The sequence below is a fragment of the Pleurodeles waltl genome, chromosome 11 (assembly GCF_031143425.1).
Source record: "Pleurodeles waltl isolate 20211129_DDA chromosome 11, aPleWal1.hap1.20221129, whole genome shotgun sequence".
NCBI classification, from domain to species: Eukaryota; Metazoa; Chordata; class Amphibia; order Caudata; family Salamandridae; genus Pleurodeles; species Pleurodeles waltl.
This window is the reverse complement of record NC_090450.1, coordinates 720047732-720070294: the sequence shown is the minus strand read 5'-3', so window position 1 is coordinate 720070294 and position 22563 is coordinate 720047732. Positions and strand designations below refer to the sequence as shown.

The following is a 22563-nucleotide window of genomic DNA, read 5'->3' as shown; positions in this document are numbered from 1 at the left end:
CCTTGTGAGTTGCAGCTCCCTCGTGCTCCGATGCCAATTCTCCTCCGCCTGATGATGCTAATGCACACATGCACAAGAAGATAAAGAAAAAGGGTGGGGGGAGAAATAAAGACAGGTTGAGTGCATGCATTGTCAACACCGTTGTCGGAGAGGACAGACACAGGAGCCTCCAGCACTACGCCGCGCAATCGGGGTACACTACTCAGTACTTGTGACTAGGCCTACAGGTCTATGGACAACAAATGCACACATGGGTGATGCTGGACCATGGATTGCTGTGCTTGGCACCCTACAGAGGTGGGGGACGGGGGCACAGGGCCATGCCTAAAGGAGGGGACTACACTACAGAAAGCGCCCTGGCCTAATGTCACCCACAGCCCTCCTCCCTCACCCAGACACCTCCACTGCGCGTAAAGATAGCAGAATGTGCTGGTACTCACCCCCTGTTGTCTGCTGTGATGTCCTCACGCGCCCATCCAAATCGGGGTAGGCCACCGCCAGGATCCGGGACATCAGGGGGGTCAAGGTACGACTGGCACCCCTCCTACGTTGGGAGGCCATCCCCAGCAGTGACTCGGCGGTCTTCCTGGTCCCGCGGCGGATGTCCTCCCACCTCTTTCGGCAGTGGGTGCCCCGTCTGTTGTGGACCCCCAGGGCCCGGACTTCCTTGGCGATGGCACGCCAAATGTCGACTTTCTGATGGGCGCTGACCTATTTGACATGTACAGGGTGGGAAAGGAAATTTCAAAAAATTTCTGCATGTCAGATGTGATTGCCCCCCCCCTCCCCAACCCTGCCATGTGGCACATGCTCTCATCTGTCCTGCCTTGCACTCCTCATTCGCTCCCCACGCCACCATCTTACATCCACCATACACAACCCAGGCATAGCCCATTCAACGTGCACCCAGTGTACTTACCTGGTGGTCTGGAGGACCGTAGAGTAGCGCATACTGGGGCAGGACCCCATCCACAAGTTTCTCCAACTCTTCTGAAGTGAAGGCAGGGGCCCTTTCCCCAGTCGCAGCAGCCATTGTCTCTTCCAGACCGAGGTCACAGCAGCACTTGCAGTATAGGTCCTCTCCTGTGGATGATCAGGTCTTGAGTGATTAAGCAGATAGAAAATGGCGGTCACGCCCGCGGCGGTGCGTACCGCCGCGGTGCGTACCGCGACCGCCGGCGCACATCGTCATTGGCTCCTGAGACCCATAGGGTGCAATGTTAACCAATGCGCCTTCGCACTGCGGTCTTCGACCGCCTACCGCCACGGTGTGCCACGCCAGCGCGTTGACCTCACATCCCACTGTCACACTTCTCAGGTCAGGCAGCCGCCATTACAAGGGCCCACATGGCTTAATTACTACTGCGTCACACAGGCCTAGGCCTTGCATTGCCACTCATACAAGCCTTTCAATGCATAGCGATTCGTGTACTGTGCAAGCTGGGTGAACGTACCTGTGGGTTGCTTGACTCTGTACTCCATGTTGTCCTTCCTAGGCACCGTCCGCTGGGACTTGCGAGGAGAAGGATGAATCCTCCCGTGTACCGACCGCTGGTGGACCTGTCGACAATGGAAGAACAACATATTATACTTCGATACCGACTTGACCGAGCTACTATACATGAACTGTGTGCCCAGCTGGAGCCAGACCTGATGTCCCCCATCCGCCAACCCACAGGAATTCCCCCTCTGGTGCAGCTTCTGTCAGTACTCCATTTTTTGGCAAGTGGGTCTTTTCAGACAACAGTGGCCATGTCATCAGGGATGTCTCAGCCTATGTTTTCTAAGGTTTTGTCCAGAGTGTTGTCTGCCCTGATGAAATACATGCGGAGGTACATTGTTTTCCCTGAGGAGGGTGATTTGGCCACTGTGAAGGGTGATTTCTATGCCCTTGGACATATCCCCAACATCATTGGTGCCATTGATGGGACCCATGTGGCTTTAGTACCCCCAAAAGACAATGAGCAGGTGTACAGAAATAGAAAAAATTACCATTCGATGAATGTCCAGGTGGTCTGTTTGGCTGACCAGTACATCTCCCATGTAAATGCCAAGTTCCCTGGGTCAGTGCATGACGCGTATGTCATGCGAAATAGCAGCATCCCTTATGTGATGGAACAGCTACAGAGACACCGTGTGTGGCTAATAGGTGACTCTGGTTACCCCAACCTGCCTTGGCTATTGACCCCAGTGAGGAATCCCCGGACCAGGGCAGAGGAACGGTACAATGAGGCCCATGGGCGAACTAGGAGGATTATAGAACGGACCTTCAGGGGTCCTGAAGGCCAGGTTTAGGTGCCTGCATATGACAGGTGGATCCCTAATGTACTCACCAAAGAAGGTGTGTCATATCATCGTGGCCTGCTGTATGCTTCACAATCTTGCATTGCGACGCCAGGTGCCTTTCCTGCAGGAGGATGGTCCAGATGGTGGTGTTGTAGCAGCTGTGGAGCCTGTGGAGAGTGAAGAGGAGGAAGACGACGGGGACGACACGGACAACAGGGACACAGTTATACAACAGTATTTTCAGTAGCACACAGGTAAGAATCACCCACGCCATTTTACATTTACTTCTGGCCTCCTGCATCTCTACTTTCTGTGTTTCCCCCCAGTTTCTTTTAACTGATTTTTGACTTTCCCTTCCCTTTTCAGAGCTGTATGACCCACAGCATGACTTCTGCTTTGTTTGCCCATGGACTAATGCTTATTGACATTGGTATGTTGTCATCACAATGTAACTGAACATTATTGCACCGTTATGTGTAATACATTTGTTAAGAATACAAGCAGACTCCTGATTTTTGAAGTGCAATTGGTGATTTATTTTAAGTGCTACATATAGGTCCATGATAGTAAAACGGTGATGGGTGGGGGTGGAGTAATGTCCATGGCAGAGTCCAGTTCTCAGTCTCACAGGTGCATTGTCCATATGCCTGTGGAAGGATGGAGCAGGGGCTGTTTAAGGTTTGACAGGGTGACAAGGTGGGACAGTGGGATGACATCAGGGGGTATCTTATGCTGGCGGGGGTCTTGGCATCCTACTCTGTCTTCTTGTGTGATCTCAGGTTCCGCTTGCGGGGTGGTTGATCTTCAGCAGGAGGTGGGGTTCTGGTGGCCTGTCGTTGTGTGGGGGCCTCCTGTCTACTAGCGCCGGCGGAGGTGGTAGGCTGTTCGTGGTCCGGGCTAGTGACAGGGGCCCTTTGGGGTGCCACATGGTCCCGCAATGTGGTGACTATCTGGTTGAGGGCCAGGACGATGGTCCCCATTGCGGAACCGATGTTCCTGAGTTCGTCTATGAACCCCATGTACCGTTCCTCCTGCTGTGCCTGGATCTCCTGGAACCTGGCCAGTACCGTCGCCATCGTCTCCTGGGAGTGGTGGTATGCTCCCATTATGGTGGTGAGGGCCTCTTGGAGAGTGGGTTCCCTGGGCCGGTCCACCCCCTCTCGCACAGCAGCCCTCCCAGTTCCCCTGTTTCCCCGGGCCTCTGTCCCCTGGACGGTGTGCCCACTACCACTGCCCCCAGGTCCCTGTTGTTGTTGGGGTGGTGGATCAGCCTGGGTGCCCTGTAGTGGCGGACACACTGCTGATTGACGCGTCCTGGAGACAGAGACATGGGCCCGCTGGGTGGGAGCTGTGCTGGTATTCCCAGAGGGGGTTGGGTCTGCTGTGGCCTGTGTCTGTGTGTGGGGAACCGACTGTCCAGAGGTCCCCGATGGTCCGGGCTGGTCATCAGGTTCTAGGTCGACAGAGCTGCTGTCATCACTGGGGGCCTGTTCTGGGGGCGGGATGGACAAATCTGGACCCTCCTGGCCCGGTGTGTTGGCGTTCGGGCCCTGCAGGGGTAAAAGAGTATGGTTATTGCTTCTGTGTGTGCCATGGCGTGCGATTTGTGGGTGCCCTTGTCCCCCAGTGCTGGCATTCCCTTGTGGGAGGAGTTGTGAGGGTGGTTTGTGGGGGGGGATGGGTATGTGCAGTGGTCATGCTTAGGTGATGGGTGTCCATGGTTTGTGTTGGCATTCAGGGATTGGTGTTGTGTTGGGTGGGTTGTGCTGGTGAGACATTGGCAGGGAGGATGTGTGCTGGGGGGTTGGGGGTGAGGGTGGGGGTGTGGGTTGGCATGCTGGTGGTTGGGGGGGTGAAGTAGTTGAGATTAGACTTACCAGAGTCCACTCCTCCGCCTACTCCAGCGAGGCCCTCAGGATGCAGGATGTTCAAGACCTCTTGCTCCCATGCTGTGAATTCGGGTGGAGTGGGTGGGGGTCCGCCGCCAGTCTTCTGCACAGCGATGTTGTGTCTTGACACCATCGACCGCACCTTCCCCCGTAGGTCGTTCCAGCGCTTTCGGATGTCTTCCCGGTTTCTGGGATGCTGTCCCACAGTGTTGACCCTGTCGACGATCCTTTGCCATAGCTCCGCCTTCCTGGCTATTGTGGTGTGCTGCACCTGTGTGCCGAAGAGCTGGGGCTCTACCCTAATTATTTCCTCCACCATGACCCTGAGTTCTTGGTCCGAGAACCTGGGGTGTCCTTGGGGTGCCATGGGGTGGTGTGGATGAGGTGTGGGGTGGTGTTTGTGGTGATGTGAGTGGTGGTGTGTGGTGATGTGTGCGTGGATGTGGTGTGGGTGATGATGTTGGGTTCCTGTGTGTGTTGTGGTTTGCGTTCCCTGTGCTCCCTCTCTGTGTATTGCGCCTTGTCTCTGAATTTCGATTTGGGGGGGTTTGTGGGTGATGTGGGTGTGTGTTTTATATGGTGATGGGTGTGTGGGAGTGGTGTGTGTATGTGTCTCAGGTGTGTGTATTTTGAATTGTCCAATGTGGCTGTGTTTTGTACGGGTGTGTGTATTTTGAGCGCGGCGGTGTGTACCGCCAATGGAATACCGCGGTTGAAAGACCGCCGCGTGGATTCGTGGGTCGTAATGGCATGGGCGTGTTTGTGTTGGCGTGATGGTGGAGGTTTGGTCATCTCCAGTTTATCGCTGACCGCTGATGAGGCGGCCTTCCGTGGATGTCGGGTTTTTGGCGGTTTGGCAGTTGTGGGTCAGAATGACCGTGGTGGTTTACCGCGGCCGTGGCGGTAGAATGGCGGTCTTCTGACCGGCGGTAAGAGCCTTTTACCGCCGAGGTCAGAATGACCCCCTAAGTCTGGCTGACAAACTGCATTATAAAATAAATGGTTTGGCTCTATCCATTTTTCCAGAGTTTATGAATGGGTAGATCTGGCAGCATTTTAAGTCAATAAAATGCCCTTCACTAGAGATCTCTTAGGGAGGGTAAGGTATTTCCCCTTCTAAGAGCCCTACTTCTTTAATCCCAGCTGTCACTATACATAGTAGCAGTGCTTAATTTGTAAACAAGTGTGTGCAGGTGCCCAAAGCTTTGCTCAGAAGCCTGCAACTGAAGCAATTCAATGTAGGCACGCTACCAGAGACTCCCTGCCCTTTAACTCACTCTTGCTGGTTCCTGCTTTCCCCCTTTGTGACAGTTTTTCCACTTTTCTTCCCATGTCTTTCCACTTTGTGTGTTTTTCCGTCTCATGCTATTGGTAAATGTCAGATGTAGAAAAACAAGTGCAGGTGGCCACCACTGCCCGGAATTAAGCTCTTCCTGGTAGGGGTTGCCCACAAACAGAAGTCTTAGTGCCCTCACACATTTGAAAAATGCGTACCAGCTTATGATCCTATGTTGGAAAAGAAACTAGATCCTGATGAATGCATTGGTAAAGTGTTCTGTGGGTGATCACTGAAGTAGCATGTGCAGGAAAAATGCTGCCTTATTCATACACTGTTGCTACGGAAATGTCTCCTGTATGGTAAACAGGCGTGTACCGCTGCGGAAGTGCTCAACTGCAGGTCAAACTGGCATCCTGACTTATTTTTGTCCTGCGTCATCTACAGTGCATGTAGAGGCCTAACCGGTCTCTGACACACAAGGCCTAGGACCTTTCTTGTGCACCAAGTAAAGGTTTTGCCCTATGTTATAACATTAAGACCCTCATTACGACCTAGGCGAGCGGCTTCGGGCGGCCGTCTTGCGGCCGCACTCCCACCACGGCCATCAGGAGATCGCCGCTGGGTTTCCGCCCACCCAGCGGGGATCTCGGCCGCAACACAGGAGCCGGCGGTGTTGCGGCCGTGCGACGGGTGCAGTTGAACCCGTCGCGCTTTTCACTGTCTGCATAGCAGACAGTGAAAAGCTGCATGGGGCCGTGGCAGGGGCCCCGCGACTCCCCGTACTGCCAGCCTTTTCCTGACGGTTCAAACCGCCAGGAAAAGGCTGGAGGTAGGGGGACTCGTAATCCCCTGGGCAGCGCTGCCCTGGCGGATTAAAACCGACGGGACCCCTCTGGCGGGAAACCACCGGTCCCGGCGGTGCGACCACGGTGCTTCCGCCGCGGTCGTAATTCCCTGTGAAGCACCGCCAGCCTGTTGGTGGTGCTTCCTCCGAAACAGCCTTGGCGGTCTTGGACGGCCAGGGTTGTAATGACCCCCTAAGTATTGAAAGCAGAGCGCTGTGTATTTGAACCCATAGCGTGAGCTGACCTTTTTACCCTGTGTCAGAGTGCAGTATGCTGATCCCACTCGTTTAAAGTTCCTGTGTAAGGTGAAAACCATAACTTTGTACTAACATCTTGTATGCATGTCCAGTGCGTGTATGTGCAGTGTGTGTCACATGTAGGAGTCTGTGTCTTTTGAGTCCGAGTACTGGGGTCAGAGGGATCCATCTGGATGCCCTTAACTTAGCAGGGCCCAAGGAGGAGGACAGCTTCCCCAATACAATGGAAGTGTACTGCCTACATTCAGGTAACTGGAAGGTGGAGACCCAGACACAAATGAGGAGGATACGGCCAGGGCTACAACTAGAAATTCTGTGAGGGCCTTTGTTTGCCAGGAATGCTGATTAGTTCTTCCTGAGCACTGCCATTTGGTAGATGATAGGGGTAGGTGTGCTGTTGTAGCTTCTGTTGTTCAAGGTGAGAAAGTTTCTACTTGGTGCCTGCCTTTTAGCCCGTCTCTGATTATTACTTTAGGAATGCTAACGACAGCCAGGTGATGCAAACTCATACCTCAATGTGCACATTGTAGATACTCCTGTTTGTAGCCAGCCTAATTGCTACCTGCTGTGAGAGACATCACTCTGCACACAAAACAAGCCTGGAGACCAGCCTGAAAATGACATTTGAAAGAGAACCTACCAAAACAGATTCTGAAGCCTTAGTGGATATCCATCCCCTATCTGGAAAAAGTGTGTAAATATGGGATCCCACACACCCTAATTTCTCCCTGTATCAAGTTCCTCTTGGCCAAGGAAAGGGGCATTCCACAGCATACTCAAAGAACAGCTGTGAAACTACGGCTGGTGTCTTCCTGTCACCTTGAAATGAGAGGTGTTGGAAATGGCCCTTCCTGCTGGGTTATCCCCAAACATTTTGCCTTTCTCCTCCTATTTTTTCGAACCATCTTTTTGTTGGCCTAATGGCTCTGAGCACCTTACCACTGCTAACAAGTGAACGTGCTTCTCCCCTAAAATATGGTAACATTGGTGTATCCACAACTGGCATATTTAATTTACCTGTAAGTCCATTGTAGGGTGGTATACCATATACCCAGGACCTGTAAATTAAATGCTAATATTGTGTTTGCAGTACTGATTTTGCCACCCACTGAAGTAGCTCTGTAAACATGTCTCAGGCCTGCCAGTGCAGAGCCTGGGTGTGCAGTCTCACTGCCACCATGACTTGGCACTTAAAACCACTTGCCAAGCCCAGAACACCTCTTTTCTTACATTTAAGTCACCCCTAAGGTAGGCACTAGATAGCCCATAGGGCAGGGTGCCATGTAAGCAAAAGGCAGGACATATACTTTTAAGTTCTCATGTCCTGGTAATGAAAGAGGCCTGCCCCTTTCATATCAAGCATTAGGGATGCCTTAAATTATCTTTAAGCTATAATTTCTGACCTGAGAGGAGTGTCTGTATCATGTTTAGTACCACTGGAATGGTAATAATAAATCATCTTTACTTATAAAGTAAGAAATATTATTACTATTTTAGAAATGCCACTTTTAGAAAGTAGGTATTTCTCTGCACTCACTGCCCTATGTGTCTACAGCCTAACTCCAGTACAAGTCTGGTTTGGGCGAGGTGACAGCTAAACTTGGGCATTCCCTTCAGACACTCGCTACACAGGATACTTAGCTACATCTGCATACTGAGGAGTCTTCCAGGGGAAGAGGTTGGGAAGGGCTCAAACTTACACCTCAAAGGGCAGTGACTAGAGTCCACACAGAGAGGCTTATTACATCCCACTGACAGTCTGGAGGCAATACTGACCTCAAAGGGGGGCCTGTGCACTTCTCAAGAACTCTTTGTAGTCACCCCTCACATCACAGGTACTTTCTAGTAAAAGTCCTGGGTCCTCACCCACTAACATCAGATCACTCCTGGACCAGGCTTAGCCTCTGCTGGAGTAAAGACTGCTGCACTGAAAGGATTGCTCCATTGCTGGAACTGAGTGATCCTAGGAACTGCTGCCCTGCTTTGCTGCGCTGCCCTGGTGCCTGCTGACCTCTGCCCTGCCAAGAGGGGATACAGAACGGCACCCAGAGTGACTCCAAGGGCATGCTGGCTTGCCCCCTGTTTTCCCTTGAGGTCTCAGGGACATCAAAGACCTGGTGAGCGGCTCCGTTGGAACCACCACACCAATTTCAACAACTCCAGGAATAGCTTCACCTGAGCATGCTGCCCCCATTCGTCAAACACCCCCGGGAGCAGTTTCATTTAGGATTCTTTGACCCATTCATCCCCCATTCCAGGAGCGGCTTTCTCCCAATCTGTCGTCCCATGTAGCTAACACCCTGTAAGCGGATTCATTGTAATGCGCCACCCGGCCATCCCAAACCCTGTGAGCGGCTCTGCTGGTGATCACCTACTTCTAATCCGGGGAAAACCTGCGGGTGTGCCAGCCGGAGCACGGTACATGTTTGACCTGCGGGCCACCATGCTGAGGATTGCCCTGCAGAGCACGGTACCTGGACTGCTCTTATCTCTGGAGCTACAGCTTGCAAAGCTCGTCTGGTCACCATTGCAGCGGGGACGTGCTGCACTCTGTTGGCTGGTGAGTCGCATCCTCACACTGCTTTGCTTTTCCGGCCACAGCGCCAGCCCTGGTGTCTGTGTTTACAGCCCGTGGCCACAGCATTATGACCCCCATCATACCTTGCACCTCAACGCCAGTCAGTGCCCAATCGGCCCAACTACAATTTCCCGGCAATTCTCGCCGATGCATCATTCGGCTTGTAACATTCCTGTAATTAACCTAAAACAAGCACTGTGTAGAGTGTTCATGTTTTGACATCCACTCAATCAAATTGCTCTTGTTTTGACAACCTTTAACTTAAATTACTCTGATATATTTATTGGGACTTTTGTCGCTTTAGTCTCAATCTATTCAGATAAATAATCTGTATTTTTCAAAAACCAGTGTGGAGTCCTTTTTGTGGTGTTTTCATGGTGATTGCTACAGGTGTGTCACACAAACACCTTACACATTTCCTTCTAAGTTTAGCCTGCCTGCTCTCTGCCATGCTACTAGAGGGTGAGCACAGGTTAATGTAGGTAGTGTATTTGATTTACACCGGCTAGGATTGTGGTCCCTACTTGGACAGGTACATACCCCTTCCAACTACAGACCAGGTTTCTCACAAGAGGCCATCACCTTAAGTGAATTCTTTCTGCTGGAAGGGCAATGATCTGCCTGAAGAGTCACCAAGCATGCCTACCTGCTGAGAGACAGCAGGGGTGTGCCTGGCCTGCAGGAGGAGAGGCTGTCCCGGTTCAGAAGCCCCACAAGTTGCCATCATGAGGAGCCCAGAGAAAGCTGTTGACCCAACAGAGAGATCCAGGAGTGACCAGTCCTGTAAAGGGGCACATCAGTTTCTTCAGGTAGTTCATAAGTGAGCTGTATTAAGATTCACCACAGCATGTATTCTTGTGAAGTCTGCCAGTCCTCTGCAGGATTGAAAGACTGCTGCTGCCGAAGAGAGGAAAGCTGTTTTACTGCCAAAGCGTTGAACCCTGAGTGGCTTGAAGGCCACAACTTCCAAGACATCACTATGAAGAACTCATCATGGAAGCTGCAACTACCACTGTGGAGCACCTGACAAAGTCATCAAGAGGACCGCCATGGTAAAGTCTGGTATTGCTACATACTGACATTCTCAAGGCTGTCCTATGAAAACTGTCCTGAGTATAGCCACTGCTACTGTAAAGGAGTAATCAAGCTGTAAGGGTGGGAGTGCAGCTAGCATCCACCACATAGCCCAGACGGAAGCAAATAACCAGGTGTTTAGCTTGCAATGTCGAACAAAAACTGAGGTGCGTGGGTGAGCCTAACACACACCTTCAGACTACTTGCAAAAGGAACATTATAAACAATGAACTGAGTTGATATCAAACAAGTGAAAACTTTGAGCCTTTTAGGTCCAAGTCTAATATTGACTGAGCCCAAAGGTGGTTGGGAATAATAAAACTCAGGTCTCAACACTAAGAAGAGGGAGAACAATTATTCTGCAGATGGAAGGGTGTAGCACCTCACTGTTACAATGCAGCTTAGCACAAAGCTCTATGCTGTGCCCATCTGACTGTGTCACATTTAGTAGCATTAGGATATTAAAGTACTTTGTTTTGCCATAAAGGATAAGCACTGGCTTTATACTGCTATTGTGTCTGCTGACTGACTGGTGTTCTAAACTCTTGACCACCCACGCTACCTTCCTAAGAAGCCTGTGGCTGCCTGCCCTTGCTACTAGGAGAGTCAAGTGTATAAAGGGTTGTACTTGGTCCAGTTTACAAAGTCATAAGAGGACAGGCCCCAATGACAAACTACTTAAGCACCATGGTCGGACCCTAGTAGCCCATATCTTCCCTGTGGCATGCAAACAGGGTCTAACAATTGACAACTGATGGCAGCAGTGGGATCTGTAAGGTCACAATGCAACAACAGATACCCAGCTGGGGAGAGTAGAAAGTGACACACTGTTCTTAGAAAACTTGAGGGATCTGTATTTGACAAGAGGGTGGAGGGCTCCAAGGACCAAGGATGCAGAGATTTTTGTTGGTTTTGTTAAGGACAATTAGAGAAACCGGGATGGTAGGGAAGAAACTGTGATGAACTGTGGGGTGGGAAGTTCCAAAATAGGAACTCTGGGAGGGAGTACAGTGGTGTCAGGCTCTCAGAACTCTATCACAAGATTCCCCAAACACTCCCCAGGTACCTCTGCCAACAGCTTTAGACATTATTCCCCTGGGAGAGCTAAGTTTGATTAAGACGCTGAACTTGTAGCTGGAGCTCCTGAAAGCTGCTGAGCAAGAGGAAAAGGCCAGAGAATTTGAGAAGCAGAAGTTGAGATTAGCTCACAAGACCAAGGAGAAAGGAGGTGGGAAAGACAGGAAGAATGGGCCTAGAGGAAAGAAGAAGGGAAGGAGAAGGGAAGGGGAAGGGGAAGAAGAGGGAAACGAGAAAGAGAGAGAGGATAGTCTTACAGAGGGAGAAGCTTAGGATGGCAATAGACACAGCTACATCTGAAGAAGAAAATCTACCTCCAACTCTGCAGGAGTACCAGCAAATGTTCCAAAAGAGCTTGTGTACGTATGTGGAAGGCATGGATGTTATGGAATGGTTTTTGAGTTTTGAGAACAATTGTAGAGGACAGGCTTGAACTAGATATTTGCTTCCCCATAGAAGTAATGGCAATCACAGAGAGAATGACTTTAGTTTATGAAATGAACAATAAGGATATGAAAGAAGCACTGATCAGAAGGTTTGGGACAAAGCCAGCCCAGTACCTCCAGCAATTCAATGAAACAAAGGAAGGTGATGATGTTCTATAAAACATGGATTTGTGATGCTGCAAGACTGAATTGGTGGATAAGAGGGATGAAAGAAAAGGCTGTTGATGATGACAGAGTGACTCAAGGAGGAGTGCTATATCCCATTTTCGCAATACTTTTCAGATGTGACAGAGAAGAGTCCAGAGAAACTTGCAGCATTGGGTGACAAGTGGTTAGCTAACAATGTTAACAACAATATGGAGCAGCATTGCTCTATCCCAAAGGGAGAGAAAAACGTTCAACAGATTGTAAAGGAGGATAAGGGCAAGAGCAATTCCCAAGTATCCAAGGGAGGACACACACAAAAAGCGAAAGGAATTCCAAGTCAGGAACACTACGACAAGGGAGGGCAGGATGGTACTTCCAACCCCAAGGTGATTATTTGTTTGTAGCTCTCAAAAGAAGGGGCATTTTAAAGAGGACTATTATGTGATAGATTCTGCAACAGCTACACGCAGTCTAACAAGCATGTGGACGATAACAAAGGGCCTCAAGAGGGCCTGCTGGGCTCACTCTAGGAGACAGACCTTTAGGAGAGGGACCCAGATGCTCTAAAGGACATCTATCCACCTACTGTGGGGTTTGAGATGAAAGAAAGCATTGATGGCACAAGCTTGGTGTCAGTAACTCAAAGGTATGAATGGATCTAGTCACATCTACTGGAAAGACGATGTGTGCAGTATCCCAGTTAACCACTGTCTTAGCTCCTCTTGTGGCAAAAACGTAAAAGTGCATGTGCGAGCTGCGCACATGCACAAGCCATAGACCTGTGGAGGGGCGCAGGAGCTGCCTGCAGCAGTCTTTGTCTGATATGACTCCAAAGAAAAGTACAATTAAATACTGCTTCTGGAGGCTACTGGTGCCCATATCTGAATTGTGACTGTTTTATTCTTGTGGCTCCCCTATGTCTTACCCACTTCAAACTTCCCCCTAACCTTCTAATTTCTTTCACCACATAGACAGTTAATGACCGTGAAAGGGAGGGCACACCATATTTGGCTTCATCCAGTGTGGTCTCTGAACAAAAGCTTGCAATGGTGCTGTGGGTGCCAGGAAAAGATGAGTCCATGCCTTCTCTACAATTAAGCAGATAAAAGAAAACACGGCTTAAAGTTTGGAGTCATGACAAAATCCAAAACTATTGAAACAGATTACCCAGACAGAATGATTTCAGGGGCCTTCTCGTTTTTTTATTTGTTAAGGATTTTGCAAGCTATGCAGAAACTTAAGCCCTTCTGTGTAGAAAACCAAAGCTTTGAAATCAACTGGTAAAGCTATCCCATCAAGTTCTCATTTAGGGCCTAGTATGTAGTCAGGAAATATTCATAGGCTAGGGCCTTTCCCAAAAGTAATCCAGTAGGGGTATAAACCTCCCAGATGCTGGCCAATCAGTTAAATATTCCATTGGCAGCCTCAGAGAGACTTTCTGGGGATTCTCAAAGTTGAACATATCCCTAATTCAATCCCAGTTGTGCATTCTGTGTCGCCCAGACGTATTTCCCACCACTGAATCAAGGGTTACCTTTGCTTTGTCCTACACGTCAGGACGTGGGGGATCCTGGTCAATTCATATTGTATCTGAGGACAATCCTATTTTGTATAATTATCACACTTTTAAGAAACAACTGTGGCAATTATTTGCAGAGAGTGGATAATTAACTATTAGACAGATAGCAACGGAACAGAGATGTGTTGAGTTTCCTGGCTCACTTCAGTCGACTGGTGGTGGAGATGAACTAACCTTTAGCCAAAAGGGTATTTTATTTTTAACAGAGGTATGGAGGCTGAGCTTAAGGCTATGCTGGCTGAGGTTGTTGCTCGACCCACTAACTCTGATGCTCTAATAGGCCTTCTTTTACAGTTGGGGCACTGTGTTGCTGAATGCAAGGAAGAAAAGAAAAAATCAGAGTCAACAGTAGCTTTTAAATTAGGACATCTTCGGTAAACAATAGATTCCAGAGTTGAGCTGATGTAAATCGGTAGGATAAGGCTACCTCTGCTAAGACAAGAAAAACAAAGGCAATAAACCAGCCAATTTGTGTTTATAGTGTGGACTGAATAGGTATTTCATGAAAAACTGTGACAAGAATACTTCAGCAATTTTCTAACAGACTTCATCACCCCTGTTGCCATCAGCTCAAACAAATTAATCTTACTTGGCGAATTCACGTTCCATCTCAACAACCGAAAATATCCCAGCTCCACTGTCCTACTCGAGAGCCTCCAGATCCTAGGACTCACCTACATCGTCCAAGGCCCCACCCACAATACAGGACACATCCTCAGCCCCATTGTCACAGCCAGTAACAAAGTCAAAATCAGCCACCTCACTCTGCTCACCTGGACAGATCACTCCATCATCCATCGTCCACTACACCCATCCACCTCATCCTCTCCCTCACAGACAACAACTACACCAACAGGACTAGCTTCAACACCTGCATGTCTAAAGAAGTAAACTGGGTGAAACATAACTGCCTAAAGCCCAACACAGATAAAACTGAAGTTCTGATCTTCGACAACAAGAGCTCTCCATGGACTCATCCTCATGTCCAACAGACCTGGGACCCATGCCCACCCAAACCGACCACACTAAAAACCTTAGCATCATTGTGGATGACAGACTCACAATGGCCAAACAAGTAAATGGCGCCTCCTCCTCTTGTTTCTTCATCCTACATATGCTCAGCAAGATATTCGATTGACTCGACCGATAACAGATTCATGGTAACCCAGGGCCTCATCACCAGCAAACTAGACTATGGCAACCCTCTCTAGGCTGGCATCTCAAATCAACTTTTACAAAGACTCCAGACCATGCAGAACACCTCCACAGACGCATCCTCAACATTCCCCGCAACCCACATATCACGCCCCACCTCAGACAGCTACCCTCGCTACCAATCCAGAAGCAATGCCAATTTAAACGGCTTACCTACGCATGCAATGACCCTCCACAGTGGCAGACCTGCCAATTTCATCCACCACCTCAACTTCCACTAACCCACTCACATGGCAACTGAGCTCAACCTCACTCCACCCAGCGCAAATACACAGCATCCGCAGGTGCAAGTCAGGAGGACACTCCTTTTCCTACATCACCGACAATTCCTGGATCGACCTTCCAAACTACATCAGAACCTCACCAACCATTCTCGAATTCTGCAGGAAACTGAAGACCTGGCTATTCAACTAGAAGCCCGATCAGCCTACTCATCTGCTACAACGCCTGGATATCCCTCAGGTGAAAAGTGTGCTCTACAAATCCTCATAGCATAGCCTAACATAACAAAAGCCCAAACAATAATTGGAAGCCAGTATCATCCAACAAGCTAACATAGCAAAAACTGGTAAGGCTGTCACTCGGAATCTTACCATGGGTGTATTGTTGTATTATTATGGTCTCATATATTAATCTCTAACTCTAATGACAGATTTAGAGGCCACAGGGAATTTTTTGTAAATGGCAATATGCTTGTCTGAATCATATAACTGCTGTTTATAAATTAACACCAATGCAGGTGACACCTCTGAAGGCTCCTTGTTATCACTTAGGCCTATTACAACTTAGACCAAAAAGGCAAAATATTTAGTCCATGCAGTCAACTTGATTTAACTGATGGCCCCTGTATGGGATTAATTTGGGACTCCACAACTCTGGAATATGGGGTTCTGCCCTGAGCTGGCTGGCCCCTACCTATCCAACTGGACCCAGCGAATCAGGCTCCTTCCCTACACCTTGCAACCCAAGCACCTCATCAGCAAAGTCCCTCAAAGATCATTACTGAGCCAAGGCTTAGAGAACACAATCCCTTGATCAATTAGGAAAAGGGGTCTATTCCATTTCACTGCATACTGTGAAATAAACGGTTTGCTTTGTGTTGCAAAATCACGTACACCTGTACTGGTGCCATAATAATCTGATTTTACTGAACTGGATCTGGACTTTTCAGAGATCTTCAGTGAGAAAATGATAGAAACCTTGACTCCCCATCAGGAATTTGACTGCCAAATAGATCAAGAGCCAAAGACAAAGCGAATGTGTAGCAGAACCTACACTCAGGCTGAGGATAAAACTGGGCTCTTGTGACACTATTCATACAAATATCAAGCCAGTGGTTTCAAGAGGCAATCAAAATCCTTAGTTTCCTCCCAAAAAGAAAAAAAAGAAAGAGAAGCAAGCTTAGAACTTGCATAGACTATAGGGCATTGAATAATGTGGCTACAAAGAACTGTTACCCCTTTCCTTATTTTCTGCACTCTTGGATATCATTACTGATTTGCTGTCCAAAATGGTTTAGGGCAGAACACCACAATATTAGATATGCTACCTCCCATGAGAATACCCCTAACCTTCCATGCATCTCTGAATAAACCTGCAGTACCAGCAAAGAGAATAATCAAACCACCTTCCTCACTATTGGAGATGGAGAGAACAAATATGAGGTACAAGCAATGTTAGATTCCCTAAAAATACATAAATAACTCCAGTGTCTAACTGACTGGAAGAGCTATTGTCCTCAGAAGTCACTGGAAGCAGTTGATCAGATGCAGCACATCCCTCGTTTGGGCTGAAATTTTCATGAAGAACATCTTCAGAAAGTTGGTCCAAGCCCTGGGTCAGGGCCTAAACAGCAGATGTACTGTCAGGTACTCAATGGTATCTGTAGTTCTAGGTACATCTGCTGATATGAGTCGTACCATCAATTCCGGGACTCTCATGTAATCTCTTATGGCGACCGTGCTGTGAAAAATCTTGTGAGACAAATGTATTTTTAAGGACACCTCACAAGTTGTGTTCTATTTCTTTAACAATTAAATACAGACATTTTTATGAGAGAAGGAAATCAGTTTGGGCCTTGAAAATCCCATTGAAGATTAACACACCTAGTGTAAGGTTAACTGGCAAGTCCCAAGAGATTTGCGGGTCTTTAGAGACTTTAAAAGTCTCAACGGTCTTCTTGGAGTTGCAGTTATAGAAAGGCACCCTCAGAGTTTACAGAGTGATTGCAAGCAGCTCGTCAAGTAGAGGCTTGCTTACTGAAAACTAGAGGATCAGAGAGGGGACACTCACCTAAGTAATAAGGGCCACCTGTACAAAGCATTTTTCTAGTCCCAAACAGGCCAATTCACAGAATTGGCCCGTTTGCGACTCTAAAAATGTTTTTTGAGATGTATAAAGCCCAATTTGCGATTCGGTAACTTGTTACTGAATCGCAAATTGGGTTTTGCAATTTGGTATTCGGAATGGGCATGTTCAGGGTGTCCCTTCCTAATACCAAATCTGATTGGTATGTATGATTGTTTTGTGACCGCAAATACAGTCGCAAAACAATAACAATTAAAACCAATTTCAATTTGGTGTTAACCCATTCGCAAACGGGAAGGGGTCCCTAAAGGATTCCTTCCCCTGTGTGAATGGAAGCGAAAATATTTTTTTTCATTTTTTTTTTTTTTTAAATGCATCCAGTTTTCTGTTCAAGGAAACCGGCTGCATTTTACCAAAAAAACTGTTTTATTTAAAAAGCAGCCAAGGACATGGAGGTTTGCTGTGCCCAGCATGCCACCATCCTTGAGAGTGCAGCCAATTACAATGGGATGGCAAACTGAGACCTACCTCATGAATATTGATGAAGCTGGTCATTTGCGATCCCATTGGCAATTGCAAACAGTATACTTAACACTGTAGTACATTTTGTTTGGCGACTCACAATTTTCGATTCCCATACGGATCACAAATTACGAGTCGCAAAACAAAAGGTCATACATCTGGCCCTTAGTCCTGTTGGGGCTAGCCAGAATTTGGTTGTCTGACCATGCAGGGGTCCATTTGAAAAGGGTTTACAAAGAATTATTTTGAGACCTAATGGAAATTATTCAGTGAAAACAGTTTAGAGCTTAAGAAAATGTGCATGAGTAGAACGTATATATATGTAACTAATGCATGAAAAGTGATGTTAAAGGCATGGATGTTGCGATACAACGTTTGAATCCAAATTGAGATTGTGCCAGTGTTTCTACTTACAAAACACTTCCCATCTAGGAAGGCTTCACAGGCTTGCACATTTTGAGTTGAAGAAGAATGTTTGTGGAAATAAATATAACGAATAACATATGCAAATTTCCTGAAGTGTTGTTACTGAAAACTGTGCATGAAACCCTATGTGAAAACAAAAGGGTACCACTGAAATAAATGACACTTGCAAACTTTAGTACACACTGGAAGTTATCGGCATAGAGAGCCTTTTTGAGGGGATTTTAGCCAACGTTTTGGTAAGTGCTATGCAGGATAAATAGTCAAAGGGGTTGATTTGACGATTATATGAATATGATGATGCATTGAAATAGGAATCAAGAAACGGAAGAGAGTGCACTGAATAAGAACTCTTCAGGTAGGTCCCCCAGTGATGAGATTATGACTTACTTTTGTACAAGTAAAGACATGTAAGTGACAAAAAAGAAAGAAAAACCTAGGTTTTTCTTTCCAACAGAGAGATGCACAATTTGTCTTCTTTATTGTTTTGTCCTATTTAGGTCAGCCTACCAGACAGAGCAACCTGCCTGTTTGCAAAAAGACCTAATGTCAGATTAGAGCCCACCCAATGTTTTGATTAGTTTATAGTCACTCAAATTTGATTGCCTTATACATATCAGCTAGTGTGGGAATTCCTTCCTCCTTCTGTGTTTGTCGTTCATTTATAGCAAGACCTCATTACTTGTGTCCTTCCACTGCTTACTTTTCAGGCACTATTTTTTATTTTTGGTTAAGCACACCACAAGGAAACATGTGTTTTTTCCAGCTGTCTCTCTCGTGTACTTGTTTCCCTCTACCTGGGGTTTTATGTTGCTATTTTGTCACCTGTGTGTATCTTCCACTCTGTGTTCTTGTGGCCCCTTTGTACTTTTCTCTGAAGGTCCCCACATTATCCAGTGAAGTTTATGTTCCTGTGGAATGCCACACCAATTACCCAAGCATGTGCTGGGCCTCATAAATCATTATTCTAAATGGTCTTGTGCAGGTTTTGTGGCAAGTGTTACAATTAGACTTTTCCATGGAGACAAATACATGTTGAACCTACTGACATACAACAGGGGATATAAGGTAAGATTGTCAACACAATAATCACATTACATCTAATGTAGTGTGATGGGGTGTCAGAACTGAACGCATACCTGTTAAAAGACAGTGTGTGAGCAACTGCTATTAGATGAACTTGACTGAAAGGCACTGAAAAGTAACACATTGATACAAAACAAATTTGAAAAGAAAATCCAATTCTGACAGCAACAGGGATGTTTTTCCACAGTTTAGTTTAAAATAGTTATTTTTCTGTTTTCTTGAAAAAAAGCTGATAGAGAGCTGGGCCCTTCTGGATTTCCTACGAAAGACAAAAAATGCAGCAGAAAATAAAACGTATGGTGATCTTGGTATGAATTAACATCAAAGGACACCCTCCGTCTTGGTTGTAGTTTTGTTTCTTTCAATGATCCAGAGGTGCTACTTATTCTATTGCTTTGCAATAATGCATGTTTATACTCCTGCTGCTTGTACTAGCCTAATAACTGAGAATGATTAAAGCATGTGAATTTGTTCAAGATCCAATCACAGAAAAGGGGTACACAGATGACTCTTGCCTTACAAACAAAATGAATCAATTTGCATTAATTTTGTTTCACCCAAGTATCAAGAATATGTTAGCACACAAAAAATTGGTTGAATATTTCTTGAATGTCTGTTTAAAAATTAGTCAACTTAGAAAAAAAGAGGAAAAATAAAGAAAATATGGTGGGCAATTGAGAAATAGATATTATAAATTGTTCTAAGGGGTGCACAGGAGCAGGTGGAGAATGATGGGGTTAGCAAATATGTAAACCTGCAGCTGCATATATGTAATAAATGCTCTGTATCTAACTAAGATCATTATATGCAGCCTCAGCTCTTTTGGTTTTTCATCTAATGCACCTCAAGCAGAATCCCTTGCTAGGCTTTCTGCTCATGCTCACACTTCCTCCAATTAAATGAAGGGTCTTATGCATCACCAGCAGACATGCTTCTTACCAATGCTGTGTACCCAGATTTGTCTGGAAGGCTGGGGTCCGTCCCTCTCTCAATAAACTTCTTGACTAGACGCCAATCCCCGTCCATGGCCGCCGACCAGATACCTGCAAATGCAAAAAACAACAACATATATGTATATAAATTTGGGGTCAACTATATCTGTCGGCTTCTCGCCTGATGATGAACACATGCACATTTCGGGGAGGGGGGCGGCCAGCGTTGGGGTGGGATGATTAGTCTGTTATTTTGGTTTTATCTCTATCTGGTGGAGGCAATGAGGGGGGAGAAGAAAATTCTAATAGGCAGGTATATTTGGATGTTTCCGTTTTCATTTTAATTTCAGTCGAAATAATGTTCAATGTAGGCCATGTGGGCCACGCTGCCTATTGCATTCTCAAAACAAATCAAATGTTTTAAAAAAAGAAAAGGATGAACTAGAATGCAAATGGTTTGGCACTTCCAGAATCCAAAAGAGTATATATACTTGCTGATTTTTAAAATGGAAATCTAAGAGAGCAAAAACCTCAGTGGCACTATATGTATGGTAGGAATCTTATCAAAGATGGTGCTTGAGCAGAGGCAGTGGTGTGTAGGACTGCACAGCTCTGTCAAAAGGCAGGTCATGTTTTTCATACTTTTTTACTGAGGACTCCCAGCTTCATATGGGGGTGGGGGTTATATTCAAATAGCATGTTAATCTCTTAAAGGCTCAATGCTGAATGATTATAATTTACTAACCATAATCATTCCTCTGCGCTTGGACCTACAGCGTTCCCTAGTCGCGGGACCCACCCTCCTGACACTGTATTACCATCCATGCTAAGAATTTTTACCTTCTGATAAATAAAAGAGAAACAAGCTGGCAGGACTAACTTCAAAAAAAGGAGTGCAGCCTGTGAGTTGGTAAAGCAGAGCACTCTCAAGCTCATAGTCTTAAGTTTTAAGCTTTAACAGGGGTGATTGCATCATTTCTTCAGCATTGCTCCATGTCTTTGATATCAAATGTATAGCGCTGAAAAACGAAGAGCACAAGTGTTATTACACTGAGCAAGTTAGCTCTACAGCAGGTGCATTACTCGAATAAACTATCCTTGTGGGAGTCCTACCCGATACCTGCTGGGTACACTTACATCTTGCAGCATGAATCCAGGGAACTATCTCAATGACAAATATGTGACCTGCAGATCACATTCATGCCGCAGCAACAGGCGCATTACCCTAATCATCTGTATTAATTGCACAGCAGCATGTGGCCTGCAGATTAGAAACATCTCTTCCACAGGTGCCTCGCCTTCCTGAGTTATGTGAACAAGACTGGCGATTTGCTCAGTGCGCAAAGATCTCTGCAGCATTATCTTTTCTATTACAGAGACCTAGTGTTGCTTTGAACTTTGTCTTGGCTCATCTTAAAGGTGGAGGCCATTGGTTGTCACTGTGAAAGTATGGCTTCACAAGGTACATGGTCCTTGATCACAGGGTATGAAATAGCAAAGGACTCTATGTTCATGAAATGTTAGGCCACTCAATTAGACACGCTTTTGCACCCCCTTAAGGGTTTCTTTTCTGGGCGTATGTGATTTCGATGAATACCCATCTTGAAGAACAAGATGACATTTTTTTCATTATCAAACCATTATCCCTGGAAATTGTTTTTAGAACGAATGACATTCAACAGTCTTACCCCTTCGTCACCGGAAACACTGTTGACAATAAAAATTATTTCCGTTAAGTATAGTTTCATTAGTATCACACTGCCATAGGTCACCTCTTTTTAATTTTATTCCTTTGCTCCAAACTGGCCTTTTTAGTGTATCTTGGTTGAGATTAAAGTCACGCGCCTCCCACTGATTTTTTTTTTTGCCACAATGCTTTTTCTTAACCCCACCTGTCCTGCACTACTGTGTGTGTTTTCGTTAAAAAACAATAATAATAAAATCGCCTATATCCATCACTTGAGTTCTTCAGTCCATTCCCCCTTTCCCAATCTTCCTTAATTTTTTACTTTCCCTTACTCTCCATTCTTCCTACTTTCTTTTTAGAATTGATTTAGAAATGAACACTAGAGCACTGCAAGCCTTTCACCTTTGTTTACTATTCTCATTCCTCTTTTGATGAGCATGTGTAGGTTGACCTGTTATATTACATGGGGAGTTAGAGAGCACTCTAATACCCACTGGAAGGAAGATACCGACTGAATAAAATTATTTGTAAATGTTTCCTGAAGTAATAATGAGCAGAGGTAGACCTGAGACTGTGGCAAAGAAGTCCACACAGAATTGGCGGGCCTTCTGAAATCTAGGGATGTGTAATCTAGGGATGTGTATGACTAACCAGTTTCAAGAAACGGTGTTGCAATCAGTCTACGTCTAAGCAAGAAGTTGGAAATACATTTAGGAGTGATGTACAATGCATAGCACCTTGAAAAAGATACAAGGAATACATTATGCATAGAATCTTCAAAAAGATACGAGCTTGCACGGGCAATAAATGCAAAGATTTTAAAACTGGCGCAGACCAACAAAACCTAGGGTCACAGGTGACAGGTCAAGCAGCTTGATTTTGTATAAATTAAAAGTAGGCACCAGTATATTAATCTATTCTGAATCCAATCAGT

At 46.4% G+C, this 22563-nt stretch overlaps 1 protein-coding gene across 2 annotated transcripts in view; it reads right to left on the bottom strand.

Annotated features, from left to right (window-relative positions):
* ANKRD39 (ankyrin repeat domain 39) overlaps nucleotides 1-22563 on the bottom strand; it is a 90903-nt gene that overhangs the window by 16589 nt on the left and 51751 nt on the right. For both annotated transcript variants that reach the window (XM_069214397.1, XM_069214398.1), the window contains exon 3: nucleotides 19950-20053. In XM_069214397.1, coding sequence (XP_069070498.1) covers nucleotides 19950-20053 — 104 coding nt within the window. The remainder of the gene's footprint in view (nucleotides 1-19949; nucleotides 20054-22563) is intronic.